The sequence below is a fragment of the Meles meles genome, chromosome 13 (genome assembly GCF_922984935.1).
Source record: "Meles meles chromosome 13, mMelMel3.1 paternal haplotype, whole genome shotgun sequence".
Classification (NCBI taxonomy): Eukaryota; Metazoa; Chordata; class Mammalia; order Carnivora; family Mustelidae; genus Meles; species Meles meles.
This window is the reverse complement of record NC_060078.1, coordinates 45,012,351-45,039,930: the sequence shown is the minus strand read 5'-3', so window position 1 is coordinate 45,039,930 and position 27,580 is coordinate 45,012,351. Positions and strand designations below refer to the sequence as shown.

The window sequence follows — 27,580 nt, the reverse complement described above, 5'->3', positions numbered from 1 at the left end:
ACACAGACTATGACACAGGCAGCCAAATGATGGTTTTTCTTCTGGGGACAGGCCGGAGCTCTTTGGTGACTGAGGGGTGAGAGGCTCTAATCCAACTATCCATTTCCCTACCAGAGATCTGCTTCAGCTCAACCTCTTCTGCTTTTGCTCCCCTCTCCAACAGAGCCAACCCTGTCAAGATGGCTAAAGCCTGGCTACCTTCCACACTGCTCACTTGAACAGAAATTCAAGACGAGTACAGGCTGTTCCGAGGCTACCCTCTCTGTCCACACTGAGGTTTCTGTCCACTTTTCTTTATCCCTTACTCAAGTAGGCACAGATAAACCAATCAGTTGTGTAACAACTACTGTCTCGGTAATGAGGATTCTGGTTCTGCTCCACTTTTCCCTCATATTCCTAACCTCAGGACTGGTTCTCTTAGACCTTAAAACACTAAACTCCTTAGGAAAGGCCACCTCAAGGGAACAAGAAGGGAGCAAAAAGTACAATGATCCTCACCGAGGCAAACAAGCCGTGGACAATTCCCCTTTCCTCCATTCTCTGAAAGCTTTCTGTCACACCCTAATAAGCCCTGGAAACGATTCAGGCCACTAAGTGCTTGGGCTTTCTTTAGAATGTGGAATCCTTGACTTACACTTAACTCTGAGGTCCTAGTCCCCATTCTGAGCTAACTAGGAAAGTCTGGTGCTATTTACTTCTTTTATTTATTTATTTTTTTAAAAGAATTACTTATTTTGAGAGAGAGAGAGAGAGAGAACACAAGGCTGAAGGGCAGAGGGAGAGAATCTCCAGCACACTGCCCGCTGACCTATGCGGATGCGAGGCTCAGTCTCCCCACCCTGAGATCAGTGCCTGAGCCGTAACCAAGAGCCAGCCACCCAACCGACTGAGCCATCCAGGTGCACCTGCTACTTCTTACTCTTACTTGTTTGACCTTGGTGAGACAATTAACCTTCATTATTAGCCTCCAATTCTTAACATGTAAAACCAAAAAAGCAACAAAACCTCCCATTATCAATTTGCCAGTACTCCTGGTACACAAAAGTACAAATTCAAACATTAATAATGTGAATAAACATAACACGCACTTCCAGAAGGTATCAGGATTAGATGTAATCTTCAAGGACCCTATATAGCAGCCATTCAAACTGCTTTTGAAGATAAACCTGACCTCATCTTCTCCCACACAAATACTCTCTCACACAAACATTTATCAAGCATCACTATGTGGTAAAATAGTGTTCAGTGCTTAATTGTGCTCATTCAGTCTTCACAGAAACTGTGAAAAAACTATTATTAGCCTCATTTCACATAGGAGGAAATAAAGCTTAGAGAGATTAACTACTTTGGCGACAGGCACAAACCCAGTAAACAGAGAGTAGTAGTAAGGAATGGAACACTAAATACAGAGATAGGCAACTAAACATAGAAATAATTCAAGGTTTAATGAACGTTTTAAGTTATTTGGAATCCAGAAGTCACTGTAATCGTATCAAGATCCCTTTATCTTCTTAGGCAATTAACAGCTTCTTTGTATAAAAATTTCACTATTTAACCTTAACTATATGACTTTTTGTTGTTTTTTCTGAATGATGTGACCAGTGGAACCTGTTACAAACCATCTTCTACACGAACTGATAAGTTGCTAAGAAAGACTAGGGAACAGTGAATAACTTTAAAAAAGAACAAAGGCTGGGGCGCCTGGGTGGCTCAGTGGGTTAAGCCTCTGCCTTCGGCTCAGGTCATGGTCTCAGGGTCCTGCGATCGAGCCCCGCATCAGGCTCTCTGCTCAGCAGGGAGCCTGTTTCCCCCTCTCTCTGCCCGCCTCTCTGCCTACTTGTAATCTCTCCCTGTGTCAAATAAATAAATAAAATCTTTAAAAAAAAAAAAAAGAACAAAGGCTTAGTCAACACAATTAGAATAATGATGGCACTTGATTAAGAGACAGCATTATTACTGTAGAACTATATCCAGGAAGACAGGGATGTCTCTTTAATAATACAAACCATTTCATTTCACTAAGTTTTAGTTTTGAAGAATACATTTTGAAAACTGTAGTTTAAAGAAATTTGACTTAGGCTCTTTATATTTAAAATACCTCGCTTTAGTTTTTTTTTTTTTTTTTTAATTTTATTTATTTGACAGAGAGAGATCACAAGTAGGCAGAGAGGCAGGCAGAGAGAGAGGAAGGGAAGCAGGCTCCCTGCTGAGCAGAGAGCCCGATGCGGGACTCGATCCCAGGACCCTGAGATCATGACCTGAGCTGAAGGCAGCGGCTTAACCCACTGAGCCACCCAGGCGCCCTCGCTTTGTTTTTAGACAGAGAAACTTCATTTGCTTATTATCCCTTGCCCTTGCAGCCAGAAACAATCAACCTGGCCACTGCCAAGAAGGAAAAAATTTTCTTCTACCCTCTTAAGTTCTATATTTGGGGGACTGCAAATTAAATGGACAAAAGATAGATAAGGAAGAGAAAAGACATATTTTCATTCACTTAACAGCGTTTACAGAAAGATGTGACTAAAAGAGGCAATTAGAATTTGAGGCTCATGTGTTATTAGGGAAAAGAGAGGGGAGGAAGATATTTATGGGAAAACAAATGACTTTTAGGAAAGATAAACAGGCCCTTAGGAGAGTGGATATGATATATATGGCAATGTCAGTTCAGGTGTGGAGCCACTTTTTCTTTCTTCTCCTCTCTAGTGATAAGAATCAATCATCCCTGGTTTTGGCTTAAGGAGCGCTCTGTGACAAGTTCTTCTGCAAGGCTATGCTTTTAGGCAGATAAGGAAGTTCAGGAAAAAAAGCCTATTCTCAAATACCTTCAGCTGAAAATATTTTTTATGCCACAGTGATGTATTCTGGACCCCTTCACCATCAACACATATAAGTATCTGAACACTTACTGTATACATAGCATTGAATTAGTACCAAGGGCAAAACAAAATATTTTAAGACAAAATTCAGTCACCAAGGAGTTATAAAATAAATGAAGAATATCAGTTAACCTAAACTTTTTATTTTTTTTTGTTTCTAAACACTCTTACAACAGCAAAGGAATTTTTATATACCCTGAACAAAAATGAAAAACAAATGACCAAAAAAAAAACAAAAAACAAAACAAAACAAAAAAATGCAAAATGCCAAGGAAAGAGTTAATATTCATACCCCAAAAAATAATTTCTGCAACATGAGTAAGAAAAAAGATTAGAAAAATAAACAAATGAGAAAGAAATGCAAAGAGCCAACAAACATATAAAACTCTGCTCAACCTTACTCAATCAAAGAAATACAAAATTAAAATTATAATACTGTTTTTTTCAGCTGGCAGACTGGCAAAGATTGAAACAAACCGATGTTATTATGTGTTGGTGAGGGGGTGGGGGAAATACACTCAAACACTGTTGGTTGGAATGTAAATTGTTACAAAGATTTTGTAGAGCAGTTTGGCACTATAGCAGAAATGCATGGCTTCTCTTACAGTAAACACATTTCTAAGAATGCATCCTATAAAATAAAAATAGCCTCACAGGAAATGTACAAGCACCACAGCACTGTTTACCATGCAAAACAAAACAAAACAAAAAACCCACATCAAACTGACTAAATAGTCATCAATAGGGTATTGGTAAATAAAATGAAGGTGTATTCATAAAAGGGAATATTACTTGGCTACTGAAAAGAATGAGTAAGTTGATATGTAATGACAAAAAGAGTCCTCCTATTTATACAGTGAAAACAAAGTTAAAGAAAAAATGGTGCATAGTATCACCTCATTTTTTGGAAATGGGGAGAGGAAAAGAAAGATTACAGAAAAGAAAGATTACATTTATCCGGGCGCGTAGCTGACTCAGTCCAAAGAGCATTTGACTCCAAATAAAACTTTTTTTTTTTAAAAAGGGGGTGCCTGGGTGGCTCAGTCGGCTGAGTGTCCAACTCTTGGTTTCAGCTCAGGTTGTGATCTCAGGGTTCTGAGATCCAGCCCCATACTGGGCTCCGAGCCCAGCATGAAGCCTGCTGGAGATTCTCTCTCTCCCTCTACACTTCCGCGTGTGGGAGCGCGCTCTCTCTAAAATAAATAAATAAATCTAAGGGGGGGGAAAAGAAGGGCTGCATTTAACTCTGTACTTTTAACACTGGTAATCCATGGGGTAGTGGAGGCAGGATTACAGAAGACTTTCACTGTCTATGCCTTAAGTTTCAACCAAATATGTGTAACTTCTGTAAAGAGAAGAAACTAAGGGGGGCGGCGCCTGGGTGGCTCAGTTGGTTAAGGGTCTACCTTTGGCTCAGGTCATGATCCTGGGGTCCTGGGATCAAGCCCCAGATTGGGCTCCTTGCCCCTCTCCCGCCGCTCCCCCTGCTTGTGCTCTCTCTCTCTCTAATAAATAAAATCTTTAAAATAGAGAGAAAGAGAAGAAACTAAAGAAGGCTCTATGATAATACAGTTAGGGAAACTATATTGGGGTGTTACCAGACTAAAAGCTGAGAAGGCTTGTAATAAAGAAATCTGATATATTAATAAATGGTACCAGAAACACTGACTGCCTTTAAATAATGATGCAAAAGAGCTAACTTTTAGGTATGAACCACTGAGGAAAGCTTCACAGCGGAGATATTTTGAAGCATTTTGAAGCAAAGAAGAGGGGGAAGAAGAGTCCAGGTAGCACTGTCCATTATAATACATAATTTTAAGTTTTTTTACTAGCCATACTAAAAAAGCAAAAAGAATCAGGTGAAATTAATTTTACTCCTACTTAATCCAACATATTCAAAATAGCATCATCTCAATAAATAATCACCATTTTAAAAGCATAATGGGATATTTACACACCTTTTTTGTACTATCTTCAAAATGTGGTGCATAATTCAGACCAGCCACATTTCAAATGTTTAACAGCCACATGCGGTGTTGCCTACTATAGTGTATGGTAGAGGTCTAACGATTCTGAAAGGGAACCCAGAACTGGATACTTAGGTGATACAGGCTAATAAAATAGTAGTTTGAAGTGAACAAGACGGCAGACTGCACCAGAGCAAAAGGCCAGTCTGAGACAATATGAATTTCATATTGTAAGCAAATAAGAAACCAAAGGAAAATATTTAACAAGTAGGAATGATGACTAAAGCACCATTTCAGGAAGATTAACTTTTTTCTCTACTCAGAGTATATGCATAAATTCAACATGCAATTTTCTTCCCAACATTTTTATTACACGAAAGATTACTGAAACAAAAATATAAAGAATTATCTGTCATCAAGCAACTACATTTTGTTGATTTAAGATACTTCTAAGTATTTACTGTTGAAATATTTTCATTTCATGACACTTTTAAACAATTTTTTGAAAAATGTTTTTAAGAACTTTACCAAAGTTTAACAGCCTTTAACACTCCCTATCAAGAGCTTCTTTTAGCCAGAAATCTGAAACATTCTTAATTAAGTGCAAATTTAAGACATTTAAGATCTTAAACTACTGGCCTACAATACAAAAAACATTAACTGCTAATAGGAAAACTACCTACAAATTTTAACATACATAAAATGGTATCACAACCATGAAAGTCTCCAGATTTCTTAACTGCAAAATTGAGAGCTTCTAACATTTTGGATAATTCACCCAAAGCCTAGAGGGAAAAAAAAAATGCTCAAGAAATGAGATAAGAAATCAGGGCATGAAAGAACACCACTGGCCATAAGCCATTCCCTTCGTTACTTACAATGACTGCCAAGGCAGGAAGAGGGACTCTACAGCCAAGAGTCAGAAACCCAGTGATGTCACCACAACCAAAAGCATTACACGACCTGCAATTTCAGCAAGAAACTGCTCTGCATTAAAGCTGGGGAATTTTCTTTCCTTTTTTTTTTTAAGTAGAAAATGATCTTAAGGTTCACCAAGTACCCTTCACATTTTAAGATAAGGAAAAGGAGCTCCAGATAAGTTTATCATAGTATCCATAGTATCCAAGACTGCACAGGTAGTGCTAGTGGTAGAACCAGTACTAGATGTTAATTTATAAAAACTCAGAAGCCAAAACTTAAGTGTTCTGCTTCTTTATAATTTTTCATATTTCCAAGATTATCCACATTAGCTGCATTTCTTTTTTTTTTTTAAGATTTTATTTTATTTTATTTCATTATTTGAGAAAGAGAGCCCGAGCAGGGGGGAGTAGCAAAGGGAGAGAGAGAAAGACACCCTGCTGAGCAGGGAACTGGATGCAGAGCTTGATCCCCAGGACCCTGAGATCATGACAAGAGCAGAAGGGAGCCGCTTAACCGACTGAGCCACCCCTAGGCACTCTGATGCATGTCTTTTATAATTTTTAAAAGTCAAAAAAAGTTTGCTTTAAAAACTACTGAATATTTTCAGAAACATTCTCCTTCTGCTTCCTGGTTTACAGTCTTACTCTCAAGGCTACTTTCTCAGGAAAGCCTTCCAAAGTACCTATACTCTAAACAGGTAAATTTCTTTATTACACACTCTCATAAGCTCCCGGTATTTCCCCTGCATGGATATATTTTTTTTAAGATTTTATTTATTTATTTGACAGAGAGAGAGCACAAGTAGGCAGAGCGGCAAGCAGAGGGAGAGGGGAATGCAGGCTCTCCACTGAGCAGGGAGCCCGATGCGGGGCTGGATCCCAGGACCCTGGAATCATGACCTGAGCCGAAGGCAGCCGCTTAACTGACTGAGCCACCCAGGCGCCCCATGAATCTTAATATAACTACAATTAGACAATTATTTGTTAAATTATTTAATATCTATCTTCTCTATCTAGGTCTTACACTGGTATTTCTCAGGGCTGTTCTAGGTTCTTTGCTGTGTACAGCAGGATAATATAACCATGTAATTATACACAGAATTGCTACTATGTGTGTATTTTTCTTCAGATACTCAAAAAATGATTTACAAAAGGTGAAGAGCCAAAAGATAGTGGATTTACGCTGTTCACCTGCCTAGAGCCATCCTTTCTTTGGGGGAAACAACCACTTTTCCCATCACTCATGGTTCTAGGAAGGCATTCAGTGCTGGTGTTTAACTGGCTCTCTGACTGCTCCAGGAGAGTAAGCTAGCCCTGGCCAATGATAGCACCCCAGACTCCACATAGTCCCAATAAGAATCTCTCCATGAGACAGAATATAGGCACCTGGGAAAGAGATGCCCTTTTTACATCTTGACTATGCAGCAGTAAGAGCCATATAAGCCTAGAGTTGCCAGTGGCTATCTTCTGCCAGATGAAAGTCCTGCCTGAAAATCAAACCCAGAGAGTGGAGAGTAGATAAAACAGACCCCCTAATTACATCATCTGAACACTGAGATCCGAATTTCTAGTCTTTTTAAAAACTTGAAGTGCGGGGGGAGGTGACAAGCCTTTTTCCCCTTTAAGCTAATTTTGTGTTGAGTTTGTCATTTGGAAGCAAAAATCACTTGAGACAGCCACCCAATTCTCATTAATATACAACCTACATGGCAATTGCTCCCAAATATCTACCCGCAGTTCGAACCTCTCTCAAACTCCAGCCCCATACATGTAACTGCCAAGTGGAAATCTCCACTTGGTTGTTAAAACTCCATATTATCAAAACTAAACTATTTTCCTTCACAAACCAGCTCTCATTTTTCATCTCTACCCTATCAGGTTTCCAAACTAGAAATCTGCAAGTCATTCTTGCCAATCCCATTCCTTCTCTCACCCATAGCTAATTACCAAGTTCCGTCCATTCTAGACCCTAATTATCTGCCACCTTCCTAATCTGGGCCAAGATGGAACAGGTTTCAGTGTCCCTACAAGTTTCAGTGTCCTCAGTCTTCCTCTCTTCAAAATGATTCTCCACTATACACCTAATCTCCTTAAACTGCATATCTGATTATTTTATCCCTACACTTGATATACCCCATCCTCTTTCTTAAATCAGTAGCCAATTGTATACAACTAGAGGAATAGCCAAGCTCCACTGTTTCACACCTAATTAGTAGTACAAACAAATATACACCCTAAAGAAAACAAAATTCATCCGGGCGCCTGGTTGATACAGTCGGTTGAGCAACTCTTTTTTTTTTTTTTTTTTAAGATTTTTATTTATTTATTTGACAGGCAGAGATCACAAGTAGGCAGAGAGGCAGGCAGAAAGAGAGAGGAAGGGAAACAGGCTCCCTGCTGAGAAGAGAGCCCACTGAGAGAAGGCAGAGGCTTAACCCATTGAGCCACCTAGGCGACCCATGAGCAACTCTTGATTTGGGCTCAGGTCCTGGTCTCGGGGCTGTGCAAATGACCAGTGTCAGGCTCTTTGCTCAGCAGAAAGTCTGAATTTCTCTCTCTCTATGCCCCTTCTCCACTGTGTTCTCTCATGCTCTCTCAAATAAATCTTTAAAAAAAAAAAAAAAAGTTAATCAGAACCATAAAAGTAAAATTTCCATAAAAAATGGAATGACATCAGAGTAGCTCAAATTCACCTGTTTTTAATAAAAGATACTAAAAAATAATTTCCTTACCTTGTTGATGTCTATATGAACTTGGTTTGTGGACCCACTGGGCCATCCACACTCTGATCTACTAATAAAGCCCTGCTCTAACCAAGTGCTGTCTTCCGAAATCACTACTGGGGATCTCTAGGCACATCATTTTGTTTCTATTTTTAAAGAACTGATAGCCTTTAAAATATTAGCTACAAAAACTGATATGCAACTATGATTTAGAAAAATATCCAAACATTTACAGTTATTTTTGTATTTACTTTTTAAAAAACTAAGTATATGATGATTGTTAATGACGACACATAAGTACTGGGTATTCTCTTTAAAACAGTCCATAAAATTGGCTATCACAACTCTCCCACAATTCCGCCTTTACGTTATCTGCACGATTTTGTGAAAATTAAGCTCTCAGAAAGCTGACGGTCAACTGCCTCACAATTAGACTGGCATAACTAGTTGTAGGAGAACCCATCCAAAAATAAATATTTCTCTACACTGCCTAAAATGCTTTACTTGTTAAAAAAGTTTAACAAGGGGCGCCTGGGTGGCTCAGTGGTTTAAGCTGCTGCCTTCGGCTCAGGTCATGATCTCAGGGTCCTAGGATCGAGTCCCGCATCGGGCTCTCTGCTCAGCAGGGAGCCTGCTTCCCTCTCACTCTCTCTGTCTGCCTCTCTGCCTACTTACGATCTCTCTGTCAAATAAATAAATAAATAAAATCTTTAAAAAAAAAAAAAAAGTTTAACAAGCATCCTCTTTAAAAAAACAAAAACAAAACCAAAAACTTTTCATAGTAACAACAGAACTACAAGTCATTCCCACATAAGTGTGGTTTAAATTCTTCCCTACATCTATGCTAAAGGAATGGGAGCTTTGCTTAACTGAGAAAAACCCTTTTTGTCAGTCCTAAGGCACACGTATTTTTCATATTTTAGCATCTCTGAAAATAGGGTCCTTCTTACAATTGATGCCTTCTTGAAATTAACTAGAAGCAGATTTTCTTTATGAGTGGCCCATAAAAGTACAGTGCATCTTGTAACTTCAATACAACTCAGCATTTAATCTTGTAAGTGTTAAAAAGTTAGACTGACCTGGTCAGTATGGACCTTGAAATATTTAAAAGCATTCTAAAAACATAAACACTAATAAAAAGTGGAAAAGGGAAGGACTTCCTAGTTCAAAATATAGCTTAGGGGAAACCCATTTTCCTTTCTCTTTATGGCTCTCTGCTCCCCAAATCTGAAAATTGGATCAGTACTACTATAACTGATGTCCAGCCACTACTAGGCTAGACATGAGCCTTTCTCCATTTATTCATTTTAAAATGCACCAAAGTCAGTTACAGACCCAGGCGGCAGGTTAGCAGTAGAACTAATATTTGTATACTAATCACTATAAAAGTCCAAATAACTCACAGAACTGCATTATCAACATGCGCATATCACTATATATAAATGATACCTCAATAAGGTTGATTTTTTTGGAAGATTTTATTTTTAAGTAATCACTACAACCAAGATGGGCTCGAACTCACCACCCAGAGATCAAGAGTCCCATGACCAACTGAGCCAGCCAGGCACCCCAAAAAAGCTGATTTTTTTCAAAAGACACATTAGTTAGTGCAGTAAGAAAATACTAGATAAAAATTGTCCTTAACAAAAAAAACCCTTACTTCAGAAGGAATTCCTTCAAAAGGGATTTCATTCAGAAAATGGGAATGGCTTCAGAAAGGGGGGGAAAGCACATGTGCAGAAAGCAAAAATAGTGGGAGACAAGAATAAAGGAAATCTGAGATAAATTCCCTGGAAAGAACTTCATTTAATAAAAGACACTGGAAACTTCTAAGTAGAGAGGTGACAAACTGGGCTTCAAGATTAACTTAAGCAGAACGGCATAAAATAACCCAGATAAACCTGAAAGTGAAGGCAAAAAGATTGTAACACTGGCCCAGGTGCAATGAGAACCTGATTCAGTTAGCAAAAAAAAAAAAAAAAGAAATCAATCAATCAATCAATCAATCATCAAACATACAAACACATACACAATATATACTGTTGCATACAAATTTATATCAAATCAAAGAAATTTAAAGAAAAAGAACTGTGGGAACAAAGTAACAGCAAATTTGAAAACTCAATAAATAAATCTCTGGAAAAAATATTAAACACTAAAACTCACACAAGAAATAGAAAACCTACGCAGACCAACAGTTCTTAAATAAACTGAAATGGTATTCAAAGTCCTCTACAGAGAAGAAACAAACAAACAAACAAAGCCTGAAAGGTGTTATAGTTGAGATCTGCCAAACTCTCAAGGTAATTCCAGTCTTTATAAAATGCTTCTAAGGGGTGCCTGTCAGTTCAGCACCTGATTCTTGGTTTCAGCTCAGGTCATGATCTCCGGGTTGTGGGATCAAGCCCTATGTCTGCTCAGCATGGAGTGGGCTTGAGATTATCCCCCTCTCCCTGGCCCTCCCCCCACACTTCAGTGCCCTTCCTCTCTTTCTGAAATAAGTATCTTTAAAAAATACATAAAAATACATAAAATGCTCTTGAAATGAGAAAAAGGACAGTTGCCCAATTCATTTTATGAGTCTATAACCTTCATACCGACATGTATCAAGACTTGTACACATCACCAGGAATAAAGTGGAAAAATACAGTGACAGTAGAAGCAATAGATGTAGACTACAGGTAAGATGTGACGGAATGGAGAAAGGTCTGGGTCTGGTATGACATCAATAGAAATAAGGAACACCAGGGAAACAAGTTTGGTAAGGAAGAGTTCAGTCTGAACCAGAACAACCAGGTAGAGGTATGTATAAAGCAACCGGGAAAAACAAGGATCCACGGGCAGAGAAATAGAAAATGAGATCTGAGAATGATTCAAACAGAATGGCCTGAACAATAAAATGCCAAGGGACTAGTGGCATATAGAGAAGTGATCTGAAAAGTGAAACCTGAAGAACACATATTAAGCAGGAAGAATGGAAAGGGGCAAAGAGGGGAACAAAGTCAGCATATTACAGAAGCCCTTTGTCCTACTCCCCCCATTCATCCTTCAGAATGGTTCCAAAGTGATGTTTTAAGACCTTCCTGGATTGTCCCAGCACCACCAGCACCAGGTCGGGTCCCCACTTTAAGCTCTTCTAATACTGCGCACTTTAATTATAATCAGTTACAGTTAACTACAGAACTCCTTCTTCTCTGTCTCCTCCACCAGACCTTAAGCTCCACGAGAGCAAGGACAATGTCTGCTGTTGCATCCAACTGCCTTGCAGGGTGTGTCAGAATATGGCTAAGTATCTGCTGAATAAAATGGATATAAGAAAAAAAAAAAAAAGCCAAGGAAAGGCATTTCAAGAATGAGAAGATGATGTTAAATATCACATAAAGCTCAAGGAGATTATTTAGAAAAGGGGCTTAAATGCGTTATTTAGGTTATAGGTAGCCCTTGTGAAGGTGAACTGCAGATAACAAGGGGTTAAGAAGTGAAAAATTAAATTAAATTAAATTAAAATAGAAGTGAATGGATGGCCAGGAAGTAAATGCAGAAAAAGTAAACTGCTCTTGGCAATCTTCAGAGATGAGATTATGGAGGACTGATTTTTAATTTAGCTTCAATTTTGCAATATTTTACAATTTTTCTTTAATGAACATCTATTACATTTACACGGAGACTTTTTTTATGTTAATATGATTTTAAAAGGAAGAGCAGCAACATGACAGTTTGAGGGAGTAGCATGCTCAAGGAAAGGTTTTTATAAACTTAAAAAATCTTAAGCACATTTTACTTTCAAGAACCCTAAAAGAAAGTAACTCCTACTCCATTAAGTAGGAGAGAGCAGAAAAATGAAAGAAGGTGTTAACTAAGAGGAAGGACAAAAAAACATTCCACGGAGATGGAAAGAAAACAGATGATAGAAGTAACCCAATACATTCTGGAAGGAGCTCCCACTGAATGCCTCAAGCTTTTCAGTTAAGGGGGTGGAGAAGTGACAAAAAGTTTTAAGTGAGTTCCACAAACACTGTGCAGAGGGGGAACACCCAAAAACACGAGTGGAATACTGGTTCTATGAAAGGGTATTCTAAATATCCATCACTCTTTTGTAAACTCAACCCCCTTCTATCTCAGAACGGCCCATATTTTTGCTTTAAGTTCAAATATTTAAATAATACTCGTTCACAAACTTTTTATTTCAACTGAAAACAGTGATAAGCATTGTTACTTTCTACTGCAATTCAGAGTTGAACTCCTCTTGTAAGTAAATACAATAAAAGAGTTCTTTTCAACTCAAGCAACAAAACAGCGATCATTTCAAGTACGAGTAACTGCAAAGTGCCACTAAAAGTAAAACTGTTTGCAGAAAGAGGTTTGTTGTTGCTTTCAAACTCATCCTAAATCTCGGCTCTGACAGTTCCTGAATAGCAGAGAAAACCCTAGGTTCAAATCCCAGCTCACCCAGACAAGTTACTGAACCTCTTTGTGTCTCGGTTTCCTCGTCTAAAAAATGAACACAATAACTAGGGTTATCACAAGAATTAAATGACGTCACACAGGTGAATGTGCCAAGTTCGCACTATGTACTCAAAAGAGTTTGGTAACCATTTATTTGAAAGAGAGAAACTGCAGCCCCCTGGCCAAGTTAAAACATCCGAGAACATGGAAGAGTATACAAGTCACAAAACGCCAGACCCTTAACACATCGCACATTATTTTTCTTTCCTGACGCAAGCTATTTTTTTTTCCCTGCCAAATCTTTCCACTAGGAGTCTGGAAAGACCGGGGCGGGGTGGGAGGGGGCGGTTTGGGGGGGGTAGGTTACACTCAATCCGGCAGAAAGTTTTCAGAAACTGAAGTGCAGAATCACAACAGACATGGCAGCGGAGGCCCGGCGCAGGCAACAGGTGAACCTAGGAGAAACCTGGCAGCTTCCCGCGGGCAAGTTTTGAGGTGGGGCTCGCAGCTCCCCCTGGCTCTACCACCCCACGGAACACTTTTCCCCCTCTCCTTCGCCGCAGCGGAGAGAGACAAATCGCGACCAACAGCCTCGCAGCTCCTGGGCGAGAGAGGTGAGCGCCTTTCCCATTTAAGGATTCAAGAAGCGTCCTCGGAGGCGGCTTTCGCCCCACCGCCTCCCCAAACTCGGCCTGAAACCCGGAGGTGGGGAACAAAAGAGGGGCCGGGCGGCGGGGCCGCCGCAGGGGGCTGCAAGGAGCCGACGTCGGGCGTCCGGGGGGCCGGGGTCTCCGGCGGGGCCGGGCCCGGGCCCGGGATGGGGGCGCCGGGCGGTAGGGCCCAGCGGGCCGCGGCCTGACCCAGCCGGGACGGCGGGGACCCCGCGAGGCGGACGGGCCGGGCTGCACCCCGCTCGGGCCTCCCGTGCGCGCCCGGCTGCCCCCGAAACTTCGCCCCGCGCCCGCGCCGGCCTCCCCGCCTTCGCCGCCGCCGCCGGCCTCTCCCGGCGCGCACACGCACTCACAGAGTAGCCAACTCACCCGGCCCCCGGGGAACTCATCGTCCAGCCCTCGGCGCGGAGCGGGGTGGGCGCGGCGAGCCGCCGGGGCGCGGCGGGGGCCCGGCTCGGCCTCCGCCCTCGGCGTGCAGCGGCCCCGGCCCGGTCGCCCCTGGCGCGACCGTGCGATCCTCGTCTCGCGCGGACGGACGCGCTGAAGTCCGAGCCTTCCTGCTCGCTCTCCCCGCCCTCCTCCCTCCTCCTTCGTCGAGCGCCAGCAGGCGGATTCCAATCTCGGCAGCAGCCGCCGCCGCCGCCGCCGCCGCCGCCGACACTCGCACGGGGTGGAGGGTGGGGGGCCAGCGCGGGCGCGGGGGCCGGGGGGGAGGGGCAGGCCTCCGCCGGACTCGGAGCCGCGCGCGCGCACTGAGAAGGCACCCGCCCCGCCCCGGACGCGAAAGGAGCCGAGCGCGCGGCGGAAGCGCCCGAAGGATCCGCAAGGCCCGGCGCCCCCTTGCCGGCTGCGGGCCCTTGTCCCCGGCAGCGGGGCGCCGGGCTGCTGTTGGGGGGGCTTTCTCCTCCGCGCTTCCCCACCGGCCCTCCCCACCGAACAGCCCTACCGCCGCCGCAGCGGGGCCGGCTCGTCTCCGGGAGCCGCGTCCTACAGACGCCGCGCGCGGGACGCACACTACGGAGCGCCGTGGAGGGGCGCGGATACCCCCGGCGCGGGCGGCGCTCAGGCCGGGACCTCTGGGACGGGCCGGCCTCCCGGATTCCTTCGCGTGGACCCCTTCTCTGACACACTCTAATGCTCCACGTGAACGCCAGCACTCACACACCACGGCGAGGACTTGCCCGGTCGTGATAGTGGTCGTAGCGACGAAGAAAGGAGAGTGTGGCCACACTACATCCATTATCCTGCCACCGCGCCCCGGCTCCTGGGTCTGGGCTCTCTGCCAGTGTGCCGAAGCCTAGGTAGGCCGGCGCAGGTGGGCGGGCTCCGAGGCAGCTGCCGGGAGACAAGGCATCTCCGTGTCCCCCTCACCTGCAGCTGGGAGGCCCGGCTGCCCAAGGCCCTGTGACCTGCGAGCCCGTGAACTCCTAAGGCAGAAGAGCGGTGGCGTTAACCCGGCCCGCTGAAGTCAGCGGACTATAAATATTGCTCCCGCCTCTACTCTTAGGACCTCGTGTGCCCTCCGGAGTCTCATTCCCTCCCTTTGGAAAATGCAATTAATTGTCACTACTTCTCTTCTAGCATTTCCCCTCATTCTTCGGGGAAAATGCTGTGAAACGTATTCAGTATCCTGTATCCGAAGAAAGAATATAGGCCCCCTTTTAACAACTAAATGTAACCTTAATCTCTTTGCTCCGTGTTGCAACAGTTATGTATCGTGTTAAATTAAGTCTCTACAAAAGATAACTCTTTTTAAGTCCTTTTATAAAATCACTTCAGCTAGGTAAGAAGAAAAAGGGAAGAAAAAGAATGTGCCAAGCACTGGAATTTGTTTTTATACACATTCTCCCTAAAGAGATGTTTAGATTCCAGAGAATTCCCTTTTAATCTTGTTTAAATGTCTAAATTCTTTTACATTCTTGTTTAAAGATTTTTTTTTCTCTTCTCCTTTTACAAAGCACGTTTGCCCCTGATGCCTCAGATACCTTCTGTAATTTCAAGGTTTTTTGTTTGTTTGTTTGTTTTTTCCAACTCCGGCAATTCTCTTAATTTTTTAATGAACTCTTGAGCTGTCTCAGGTTTGAGAGTCAAGAGTTGTAGTATCTTGCTGTGCAGGGAAAATGTGTGATAATACGAGTTTTCTTGCATCAACCATGAATTTCCTTTCATCAACTAAAACTTGTCACTTTTTCAAGTTTTCTACATTTCTGTTTTATTTTTAGGGGGAAGGGTGAAACTTTTACTGAAGGAGATTCAGACTCATTGGCCAAAGAACTCACTGATGTATGCTGAGCAATGTGTCATGGCAGATAAAATCATGACAAGTGTGTTAAAATACCCTCTGAAGCCTGCTTCGATTTTTAGGCATATGAGTCAGTCCATGAAATAGACAAGAATTTCAGTTTAAAAATTTAGTACATCAAATTTCTGAAACTTGCAAATCAGTGTTGCCTGGGTTTTGTTATATGCCACTGTAGAATGATAACAAAATAGAGGCATCCTGTCATGATATCTTTGCATCTCTATGGAAGGATCTTCTGTTCAAGTCTTTGAGTTACTTGACATCCTTTTGTTCTCTTTAGATAAAGCACAGGTGGTGACCAAGCTTAAAATCTTCCCATTTTCACAGCAAGCGCCCTACCTACCTACCACTGAGTAGGGCATGGTGTTCTCTCTGGTTCCTGGCATGTGTATGCATGCCAGCCTGTTTCTCCAGTTTGCCCACTAAATGAACAGAGCAGCCAGGAAGCCCAAGAAGACATCTGGACACATATCGCCTGGCCCCCAAACTCCAGCAACACCTCAAGGTCCAATTTTAACATTCTCTAATGTGACAGCTTTCCTTTAAGAAGGTTAATAGGATGGCTGGAAGCGACCTTTTCTTCCTCTGCACAGTTTGAGGTGTAGGCCCCAAGAGCGGCAGTTGCGTCCTCAAATCACATAGCCTTAGTTTGGAATGTAAACTTACCCTTCTACAGTTCGCAGTTCCTCAGACACCTTCCCTGATTGCCTGTCTTAAATTAGCACCCACAGCCAATTTTGTTCTCTTTATACCACTTTTTACTAATTGAAATTACCTTGTTTGTTTAGTTATTGGTTTATGGTCCGAGTTTCTCTGCCCTCCACCCCCCGAATGTAAACTCCATGAGAGCAAAGGCCTTGTCCCTCTTATTCTCAGCTTTCTCCTCAGAGCCTAGCTCCTGAAACACAGCAAGTGCTCAAATCTGTTAAACACATGAGCGAGATAAGAATAGAATTTCTTCTAAGCATTTCTGAACCTTGTCATCAAGACCTAGCTTTTGAGGGTGGCATGGACTATGTTGGAAACAATAAGGGTGGATGAGGGTAACTGGGTTCTACCATTTTCAGGGAAGGCAGTAGTTTTGATTGACTCAAGTTAATCCATCCAAAGTCCATTTCTTGTTGTAAAGATTTTGTGAAGCAAAGGCAGCCCTCAGGCTCTGGATATGGAGGTAAGTTAGAGCCCAGTAAGGAGGGACTAGTGAAGGAATGCCCTTGGTAGGGTGATACTTTAGGTTAGCTTAAAACCCAGTGTTAAATGGACAAAAGCATTGTAAAAGGTAGAGGAAACAGCTACATTTCTCAGCATGGCCACTGATACATTATTCTACTGGTTAGTAATACCCTGTTATGGTTTAGAAGGAACAAACCAAAACAGAAACCGTGTTTAAGAAAAAAGTGGTTATCTAATATCAGTGCATAAAATAAAGTTCAAAAAAATCTGCATTTGTTCTTTTCTTTGTAATGGATTTCTTTCCTTTGTATTTTTCCTTCTGTTTTTACTTCTCAGTTACTTGCTCCTTTTCCCATTTCCATTTCTCTGCTTCAAAGCACTTGTTTACTATGATTCAAAGATGGTTTACTGAAGCTCTTGCTGCGATGTAGCCACTGTGTGGTCCTCCCTAGCCCACGGTCACTGTAGTCCTCTCCCTGCTATCTGTATACCCCTTACAACAGAACCTAATCCTTTCTTGGCCTTGTGGCAGGAAGAATCTCAGAGCTCCTGTCCCAAGCCAGAACCCAGCCTCCTGCTACATTTGCTACTTAATGTGGGGAGCCCCAATCTTGGCTCCTTTCTTTGAGCTGACTCACAGCCCCTTTCTTGTGCTTGAAGCCCTGGCCTATTAACCTGTGTGGAGCCTGATTTTTTCCCTGCCTGTTCTCTGGACTCTGCTCTCTAGAGTCAGCCCCAGCCCTGCAGTACACTCTGCTGTGCACTCTTACCCTTGGTGGCAACACTTACTGACCTCTGGCTCTTCATTTCTAGATTCTCTGCCTGTATTCTCTCCATGTATCAAGCCTCCTTTCCCCATAACCTCAGGTTGGGCATCCTGATGCCTGCTCTCCTGGACTACCACCTGTTGTTTACTCACAGCTCTGTGACTATCAGGTACTGCCTAGAGGGCTGGAATTCCTCCCACCGAACACCTGGAGCTGGGGCCTCCCCACCCCAGCCCCCAGTAAACCTTTTCCTTCTCTATTCTTAGCAGTCCCCCACCTTGCCTTTCCCTTTCCTGAGGGCAGTGGGTTTATGGCTTAGTATACTTTGTTAACCAGATAAAAACAAAACAACTAAATATTTTTTATGTGTATATATATGTGTGTGTGTATGTATTGCCTTTATCAAGTTAATAATCAAAGTATAACAGATGTGTGTGTGTTTCTTCGTACATGTAAAAACCCACACCTGATTCTTCTTACTACTCCTCAATGTTGGTGCTACTCAGAATTCCTTTGGGACAAGTGGCCCAGAAATGCCCGCATCTGGAGCTGAGTATGATTACCTTGTGAATGACTAGACAAAGGAAGACGAGGTGTCGGGAATGAGGATTCAGACTGAGATAACTGGGGAAGTACAGTCCTGGATCAGGAATGCTGAGTCATACTGTACCTACTGGATGTGGTCTACGCAGTAATCCAGATGTCTTCCCAGGTGTGGTGTGGTGCCACCAATGTGACCAGGCATACTAGTTTATACACCACACATGTTGGTGCCTATCCATGCCCTGGGGGATAGAAACTATCTTATTTTCACTCCACTACATCCCTAGGATTTAGCATACTGCCTGGCACACCTGTAGGTGGTTAGTTAATACTTAATGAATGAGTGAATGAACCAGCTAGGCATTTTATTGGACTCCTGTCCTTGAATGAATGAAGGAATGGATGGATGAACTAGGCATTTTCTTGGACTCCTCTCAAGCTTAAAATCTAGTAAAAAAAATAAATAAATAAGGTGTGCAGTTAATTCCTTCATTTGATATTTGCTTCTGAGTCAGGGTTTATTGCCCTTAAAAGAGTTGATATTTCAGTTTGTTCTCTATGGATAGTTTGCCCTCAGTCATTTATTTTGATCAACAAAGACAGGGTTATATCATTGACTTTAAATTCTAACAACTGTTTTTCAATAAATAAAACTTGAGTTCTAGAGTTCTATATGCTCTTTAAAACAACGTCCACACTTCTTTCATGGAGAAGCAGAATCATATAGATAGTCAACCAGGAACCAATACCTGTCAGTGTTTCTATAAAAATGTAGATTATTTTACATTTAGTTTGCTACCCACCTTAACACCTTTCTTCCTCACTGTCTACCGGAATTAGTTACTAAGTGTCCTCCTAATGGTCATTCCCTCTTTAACTGATCTTGCTTAGTTTTCCCAGGTTTCTCTTTTTTTTTACATTTTTAAAAAAGATTTTATTTGTTTATTTGAGAGAGAGAATGTGTGTGTGCACAAGCAGGAGGAGAGGAGCAGAGGGAGAGGGAGAAGCAGGCTCCCCATCGAGCAGGGAGGCTGACCCAGGACTTAATCCCAAGACCTTGAGACCATGACCTGGGCCAAAGGCAAATGCTTAACTGACTGAGCCACACAGGCACCCAGGCACCCTCCACCTGGCCCTACTGAATACCAGAAAAGTATGACTCCAACTGCAGGCTGGGAGCCTTATCCCTGACTTGCTTCAAGAATCTGCTTTTTAGGGTGCCTGGGTGCTCAGTTGTTAAACATCTGCCTTTAACTCAGGTCATGATCCCAGTGTCTCCCTCACCAGCAGCCCCCTGCTTGTGTTCCCTCTCTTGTTGTTTCTCTCTGTTGAATAAATAAATAAGAATCCACTTTTTTATTTTTAACATTATATATTTCATATAATGTTACTATAATATATATATGTAACATATATGTGTAACATTTTATTGAATAACATTATGTACCTTATACCTTTCAGGGCATTTGGGGGAAATGAAAGTGGCAGGATGCGTATTTGTCATAATTAAGTCAGTTAGAATCCCATGTAAGATGTATAACTAATCAACATTTTTATTTATTTGATCAAGGTAGATGTTCTTCTGAATAACAAAAGTCTTTCATTGTTATACTTTCAAAATTCAAAGACAATAAAACATCCAATAATGTGCTTTTAAGAACTGATGAAATACAATGTATTTTAATGCTTCTAAAAGGCAAAACAACACAACCCAGGCCAGTAGTTTGAAATGTTGAGTTTCTAGGTTTTTGACATCTAATCGTATTTGTTTGTTATGCACAATCCTCGAATAGCCACACTATGAATGTTAACCACAAAAGCAGAATCAGTACAGTTCAACTGCATATAAACATGGAAAACAAACAAAAGTGAATAACTTAAGATTCAGTCACAAAGTTTAGAAGAAACACTAGCATGAAGTCACATGCGTGGATTATATTACAGATAAAAAATTAACTTTTTGACAGCTGCTTATACTGAAAACATGCCATGACCAGAAGAATTGCAATGTGGTTTTTACCCAGGTTTTTGTCTTTGGAAAAAGTCAAACTAAACAATCAGAAAAACCTCAGCCGTGCAGTAGAATGACTTTACATCTATCCCGGAAGCTGAACAATAGTGCTGGTTGCTTATGGGGCCATCAGGAAAAGCCAGCTGTGGATTTCTTTCTAGTACAATTAATTGCTTCCGCTGTATATAAAATTGAAAGAATTGGGTGCTTTAGTGCGGAAAAAGGATATCCTGCTACACTGCTCCTATTTCCTCACAAAGGCTATTAGCGAGCCTTTTGCCATTAATTCACATGCATTGGATTATCCTGTGATGAAAGACCGAAAGGCTTTTCATTTTTATAGTCTCTTATCTCCTATTTATTTGGCACCTCTCTGGAGATACCTGCTCTTCTCCCAAGACTGGTTAATTGCTAGGATGTCAGAAGGTAGCTAATGACTGACTTCCTTTTCAGAGACTAATTGTGAGCCTGTCTCCATATTTTTTTCTTGGAGTGGCCTTTCTCATTGCTGAGAAAGTATTTGGAGCTACATCATTGTTTGAAATGGCAGATATAGCACTCTAATGCCAAGTTTCAATCCCTGCCCACCATACACTCTGAGACCAGCAAGTAACCCCTTTATAAATTATCTGTGTGGACCTGAAACGCCCCATAAATAGTCATTTGCTGGTGTGACTATGTAAATTTTAAATTAGTTAAAAGTAAATAAGGGGCGCCTGGATGGCTCAGTGGGTTAAGCCTCTGCCTTTGGCCCAGGTCATGATCTCAGTGTCCTGGAATCAAGCCCCACATCGGGCTCTCTGCTTGGCAGGGAGCCTGCTCCCCTCAACCCCCGCCTGCCTCTCTGCCTACTTGTGATCTCTCTCTCTGTCAAATAAATAAATAAAATCTTAGAAAAAATAAAAGTGAATAATATTCAATTTCTCAATCTAGGCCTACTAGTGCTCAATAGCCGCATCTCAGAAGAGTGTGGATATAGAACATTTCCATCATCACAGAAAGTTCTGTTGAACAGTGACGGTAGAGACCATGACCTGCTCAGCTCAGGCTTCCTAACAGTATCTGAGCCCATTTCCTAAATTGATTCTTTCCCCGTTTCTGTTGTCACCATTCAAAACAAATGGAAGAAAAGACTACTTTCAGGGATCATTTCTTACTCTGTTTTTGTTTTTTTAAAGATTTTATTTATTTACTTGAGAGAGAGAGAGAGAGCCTGAGAGGAAAGAGAGTCAGAGGGAGTAGCGGAGCAGGGAGCCCGATGTGGAACTTGATCGGGGGACTCCAGGATCACGAACTGCGCAGAAGGCAGTCTCCCAACCAACTGAGCCACCCAGGTGCCCTCGGGGATCATTTCTATAGTTTGCTACTAGGGAAGTTTTTGTGAATGTGCAAAGCACCAGAAATAGAGGACTGCTGTTCAATAGGGATAAAATTATGGTTATATAAGAGGGAGGGGCACCTGGATGGCTCATTGGGTTGGGACTCTGCCTTCCGTTCAGGTCGTGATCTCAGGGCCTGGGATAGAGCCCCGCATCGGGCTCTCTGCTCAGCGGGGAGCCTTCTTCCCTTCCTCTCTCTCTCTGTCTCTCTCTCTCTGCCTACTTGTGATCTCTGTCTGTCAGATAAATAAATAAAATCTTTTAAAAAAAAAAAAGAGGGATTCTTGCCACATTACAAAAAATGAACCTAAAAATTTTTAAATAGTATAAAATAAAATATAGAAAATGGGCCAAAATACTAATTGTGATTGTCTCCAGGTAGTAGGACTAGGATTACTTTTTTCTTCTCCCTATTTATACGTGTTTTTTGGATTTTATTAAATACATATTGCTTTCTTAGTTAAAAAAATAACATTTAAGGGGCACCTGGGTGGCTCAGTGGGTTAAAGCCTCTGCCTTTGGCTCAGGTCATGATCTCAGGGTCCTGGGATCGAGCCTCGCATTGGGCTCTCTGCTCAGCAGGGAGCCTGCTTCCTCCTCTCTCTCTGCCTGTCTCTCTGCATACTTGTGATCTCTGTCTGTCAAATAAATAAAATCTTAAAAAAATAACATTTAAGGTACATAAACCCATTCATTTCTTTTATCACCAATTTCAGACTAAGGTAATTTTATCCAATCTATGTGTCTAAGAGAGAAGTAGTCATTCTGAGCAACTGTTTCTTTAAAAATGACTCTCAGCCGCCAGCTTTTAGTTCATGGATAGATCTGTATTCCCTTCGATCCTAGCCTGAGAAGCAGAGAAACTGCATATGGAGAGTCCTAGAGCCCTGTTAAATAGAATCACAGGACGTCCCTCTGGAGGAGAAGGCTCTGCATCACTAGCACTCCCCTCCCCGATTCGTTGACTGCTTTGCATTTGTAGACAGCGGTGCAGAGTCTGGGGATCAAGACCTCACAGGTTCAGGAAGCCCGTGAGGCTGGAGAAGGCTCTGGTTTAACCAATGGGAGGAGAAGCATAAAAAGAAGTCCTCGTTTCCTCAAAGTTCAGGCATGACCATACAGGTTTAATTAGGAACAGCCAGCTGTTTACAGCAAATTATAAACTGTGTAAAGCAGACCTCAGTGGACACGCCCAAGGATGTTCCATGAACCCTTCCTTCCCCAAGTCTGGATTCAGCAGATCTGGCTTGGCGAGGTAGGGTGCTGCAATGCCAGTCAGAGGAGTAGCCCAGAAGTCCCCTTCCAGAACTTTCCATGACCAAAGGAGATGGCCAAATCGCTTATGGAAAATGTCTGTTTTTCTTTCCTTTTGTCCTTAAAACTTGAAGTCAATCCACTGTTTTCTTGACTGCCTCTGCACCCACCCAGTAGAGAGACACTTCAGAACAGGCTAAACAATACGATGCGGTGGGAAGAACATCAACTTTGGAGTCAGAATTCTGGCTGAACTTCCTAATTTTGACCTTCTGTGGACTTTGTCAACCTCTCTAAATCCCAATCTCTTCATCTATAAAATGGGATAAATAAATAAATTAAATCTAATGAGACAGATATGAAAATTAAATGAGAATATACGGAAAACAGTTGGCATAGAGTCAACGCTCAATTAATTTTCGTTACCTTTCCTTTTCCTTCTAGAAAGTGATTGGTCCATCAGTGTTTATGTTGCGGGGGAAAGAAAACAAACTGTAAAACTCCTAATGAGCCTTACTTCAAATACAGCCCAGTGCCGTTCAGTAATTAGTATGTAAGTTCTGGTTCAGCTTGGGCTGGGTTCCAGTTCTTCGTTCCAGCCTTAGCTCAGGAATTTCCTTCCCTAAAAACCCTTTGCTGCCCATTCCCAGGCTGAGTTAGTGTCCCTCCTGATAAGTCCCGTGGCACCTCAAGCTTATTTCTGAAAACCTGGATCCCAAACTCGATCAGTTTCTTATCTAATCGTTGCCTACTTTTCTTCAGGGCCTCCTGAACCTACTGTCACCAAAAAGTCACAAGTATGGAAGGAGGCTCTGTAGGGGTCTCCGTGGCGATGACCACAGGCAGGATGGAATTGCCCTCACTACTGGCCTTTTGTCTTGGACCGCAGGCACAACCTGGATGCCTTGCACCCATTCTGCAAATGCAAGGAGCCTCTGTCATTCAAAGCACCTCATCAGAAATAAAAGATAAGAACTTTGTTCACAGGTTCTCCCTTGAATCTGAAAATTATTTTGAAATAGTCTATTTATACCTACTTTTATGCATCAATGAGACCTTGAGCTAGGCTTAGATAAGGGGACAGCTGATTTGCAAATGGAAATGCAGCCCTAAGAATTTACTTAGCGAAATGCTTTGGTTTTTTAAAAAAGATTTGTATGTGAGAAAAGGAACTCGGCTCCCAGCTAAGCTGCATCAACATGGCATCCTTTTGCCATTACGGTTCTAAATTTCATCAGTATCCTGCCCAGCTATAGATGGGGGAAAAATGATAATCCAAGCTCATGTGCTGCTGTGGAAAAGTGTTCAGAATTTTCACAGTTTGCTTAACCCATAAATGCACTCCAAATAGCCATTGTTTATAGCTGTTTCCTTGTGTAAACAGGTGAGAAAGACTTCCATAAACAGTCAATTATTAAGTAATGGGGAAATGCGAGGGTGTTGTGGAAGGATCAAGGATGGAATGCTGGCTCCCAGGATGGCCCAGAAGAGAAGGTAAGTCCATGACAGGTTACGAGGCTAGCGGAATCAACAGTGCTAGTGTGTGGGGTCCTGTATGCAGTTAGTGTGGGCACTACTGAGTGGTCATGGGATGCCATTTACAAATGTTAAGCAAGACCATTAACTGGCCAGATTTATTTTTGAAGATATATCACTACCTGCTGTGTGGGCAGTGGGTTAACTGTAGATGGGCGGCCAAAAGGAGACAAGGTCAGGAAGCTGGGGAGATACCTAGAAAATAGATGTTTGGAGGCAGGAAGGGTCCTGAGGAGAAGAGGAAAGAACAGATCCTAGACAGATCAGGAAATAAATATGGCGGCCTGTGGTAACTCTTGTCAGAAGGAGCAGTGGTAGGAGAAGACAGACACATAGGATGACTCCCAGATTTCCAGTTTCAATGACCGGGTGGGACCTGCCATGCCCTGAATAAAACGATACAAGAGGAGAAGCAGGTTAGGGGTAGAGCAGTAAACACAGTCAGCACCAGGTCCAGAATTCCTAAGAAGAGGTGCAAGGCAGCAGGACTATGGGACTGGTGCTGAAACTATGTTTACAAAAATCAGCACTCTGTCTGTTCGGATGGGGTGGCATGGGTAAGACTAGTGGCAAATGGTGGGGGCTTCAGCCCCTCCCACCATCCTGAATCCAGCATGAGCATTGTATTGGTGAGATTCTTCTGGTTGCAAGAGACAGAAACCCAATAGAAGCTAGCTCAAGGATCAAGGGGAAATTTATTACATCAAGAAAGAAATAGGTGTGGCACCTCAGGAATGACTAGATCCAGGAGCCTTCATGTTGGCAGAACTCTTCCTCCTTCTCGTTTCTAATCTTTGCTTCTTGGTATCTGTTGGCTTCTCTCTCTCCTATGGCAGACAGACTTTCTCTGCACAGGAGGGAACACAGGGCCTTTGGACTAACATTCTTCCAGCTTGGCCACCAGTAAGAGAAAAACCTATCCCTTTCCAAGCTCCAGGTTTAACAAAATCTCAGGGAAAGGTTCTGACTGTTGTGGTTTGGTTACAAACCCATTTCCTGAACCAACCACTGCACCTCAAGGGTACCAAGAGAAAAGATGGGAAGAACCCAGCCATGGCCATTCCTTCAGCCTATGAAACAGGCTGACTTGGAGATGGCTGTAGGATATCCAGGAGAGACAGTAGAGAAAATCTGGATATGTGAGCCTGAGGATCTCAGGAGAGCTGTACATGGAAGACATAGATGTCGAATGATTCGGAAAAGTAGTTGACAGCCTTGACAAAATTCATGGCAGAATTTATGCCACAAGTTCAATAAACACATTAACTCGGGATTGTTATTACTTAGATCACCCTTACTATGTATTTTGTAGAGCTTTATTTTTTTTAAGTTAATCTATTTTTAAAAAATAATCTCTACACCCATTTTGGGGCTCTAACCCATGACCCCGAGATCAAGAGTCACATGCTTTTCCAACTGAGCCAGCCAGGTGCCCCTATAGAGGTTTAAGTAGGATCAAACAGTAAAGTTCATAGTTAAAACATAAATTATTTTTAAAAGAAAGAAAATCTTAGGACAGTATATATAGTATGATTCCAATTAAGTAAAACATAATGTGTGTGTGCAGGTTGTGTGGGTGTGTATACAAGCATGGGTCTGTTTCCCAGATTTCAGAAAACAATGTGAGCTATAGCTACACAGATCTGTTTCCCAGACTTTAGACGACTGTATGGAACCAGTTTTGCCATATTCATCCAGAATTGCTTGATGAACAGTTTCAATTTTTTTTTTTCAGGTGAGAGAGCACACTTGAACAGGGGGAGGAGGGCAGGGGGGGGAGAGAGAGGGAGACAGAAAATCTTGAGCAGGCTCCACGCTGGGTGGAGGCCAAAAGAGGGCTTGATCTCACGCCCCTGAGCAATAATCAAGAGTCGGCCACTTAACTGAGTCACCTAGGCACCCCAGGGAAAGTAAAACTTATTCTCCTATCAAAAGTGGAAATTCTTGGGATCCTGGGTGGGTCAGTCAGCTAAGCATCTGCCTTCGGCTCAGGTCATGATTCCAGGGTCCTCGGATTGAGTCCCACATCAGACTCCTTGCTCAGCAGGGAGCCTGCTTCTTCCTCTGCCCTTCCCCGCTGCTTGTACTCTCTCTCTCTCTCTCAAATAAATAAATAAAATCTTTTTTTTAAAAAAAGTGGAAGTTCTTGGAGTCAAATATTTATCTCCTGTCAACTGGCAGGCATTTGAAAGCATTATGTGGCGTGTCTTACTGAGACCTAAATGCCCTCTGTACTCCTCGCCTCCTCTCCTACTGCCCTCTCCTTAGTTGTACTTTCAAGCCTGGGCCTTCCCTGTGCCAAAATCCTTCCCTTAAAGCCTCCACATGTATTTTTTCCTCCTTTCCTCAGACTTTGGTATGGTTGGTTTCTTCTCATCATTCAGACCTCAGCCTAAATATTATCTCCAAGAAGGTCTTCTCTGACTACCCAAAAGTAGCTTACTGTGGCCCCCAACACTATGCTCTTGTTTTATTTTCCTATAGCACTCACTGCCTCAAATTATACTGATGATGTATACTAGCTTATTGCTTATCTTGTCCCTGAAAGTGAAAGCAGGAACCTTGTCTGGATTGTATACCCTCCATCCCTACACCAGAGCCCAGCCACTCACTGAATGTTCGTGGAATGAAAAGACATATTGCTGGAATATTATTCAGCACTATAAAGGAATGAGGCATCAAGCCATAAAAAGACCTAGAGGAAACTTAAATGCATATTACTAAGTGAACAAAGCCAACAGTCTACAAAGGCTACATACTGTGTGATTCCAACTCTATTACATTCCGGAAAAGGCAAAACTATAGAGACAGTAAACAGATCAGTGGTTGTCAGGGGCTAGGGGAGAGGAAGAGGTGAGTAGGTACAGCACAGAAAGCTCTTTTTTTTTTTAAAGATTTTATTTATTTATTTGACAGAGAGAGAGATCACAAATCGGCAGAGAGGCAGAGAGAAAGAGAGGGGAAGCAGGCTCTCCGCCGAGCAGAGAACCCGATGTGACGCTCGATCCCAGG

The 27,580-nt window shown here is 42.4% G+C and overlaps 1 protein-coding gene across 1 annotated transcript in view; it reads right to left on the bottom strand.

The window, feature by feature from the left end:
* Nucleotides 1–15,187, bottom strand: part of LOC123955043 (translation initiation factor IF-2-like) — a 108,735-nt gene extending 93,548 nt beyond the window's left edge. Inside the window, exons 1-3 of the mRNA XM_046026589.1 lie at nucleotides 15,174–15,187; nucleotides 14,975–15,030; nucleotides 13,973–14,759 (exon numbers count right to left, since the gene is read on the bottom strand). Coding sequence (XP_045882545.1) covers nucleotides 13,973–14,759; nucleotides 14,975–15,030; nucleotides 15,174–15,187 — 857 coding nt within the window. The remainder of the gene's footprint in view (nucleotides 1–13,972; nucleotides 14,760–14,974; nucleotides 15,031–15,173) is intronic.
* Nucleotides 15,188–27,580: the final 12,393 nt, after the last annotated feature.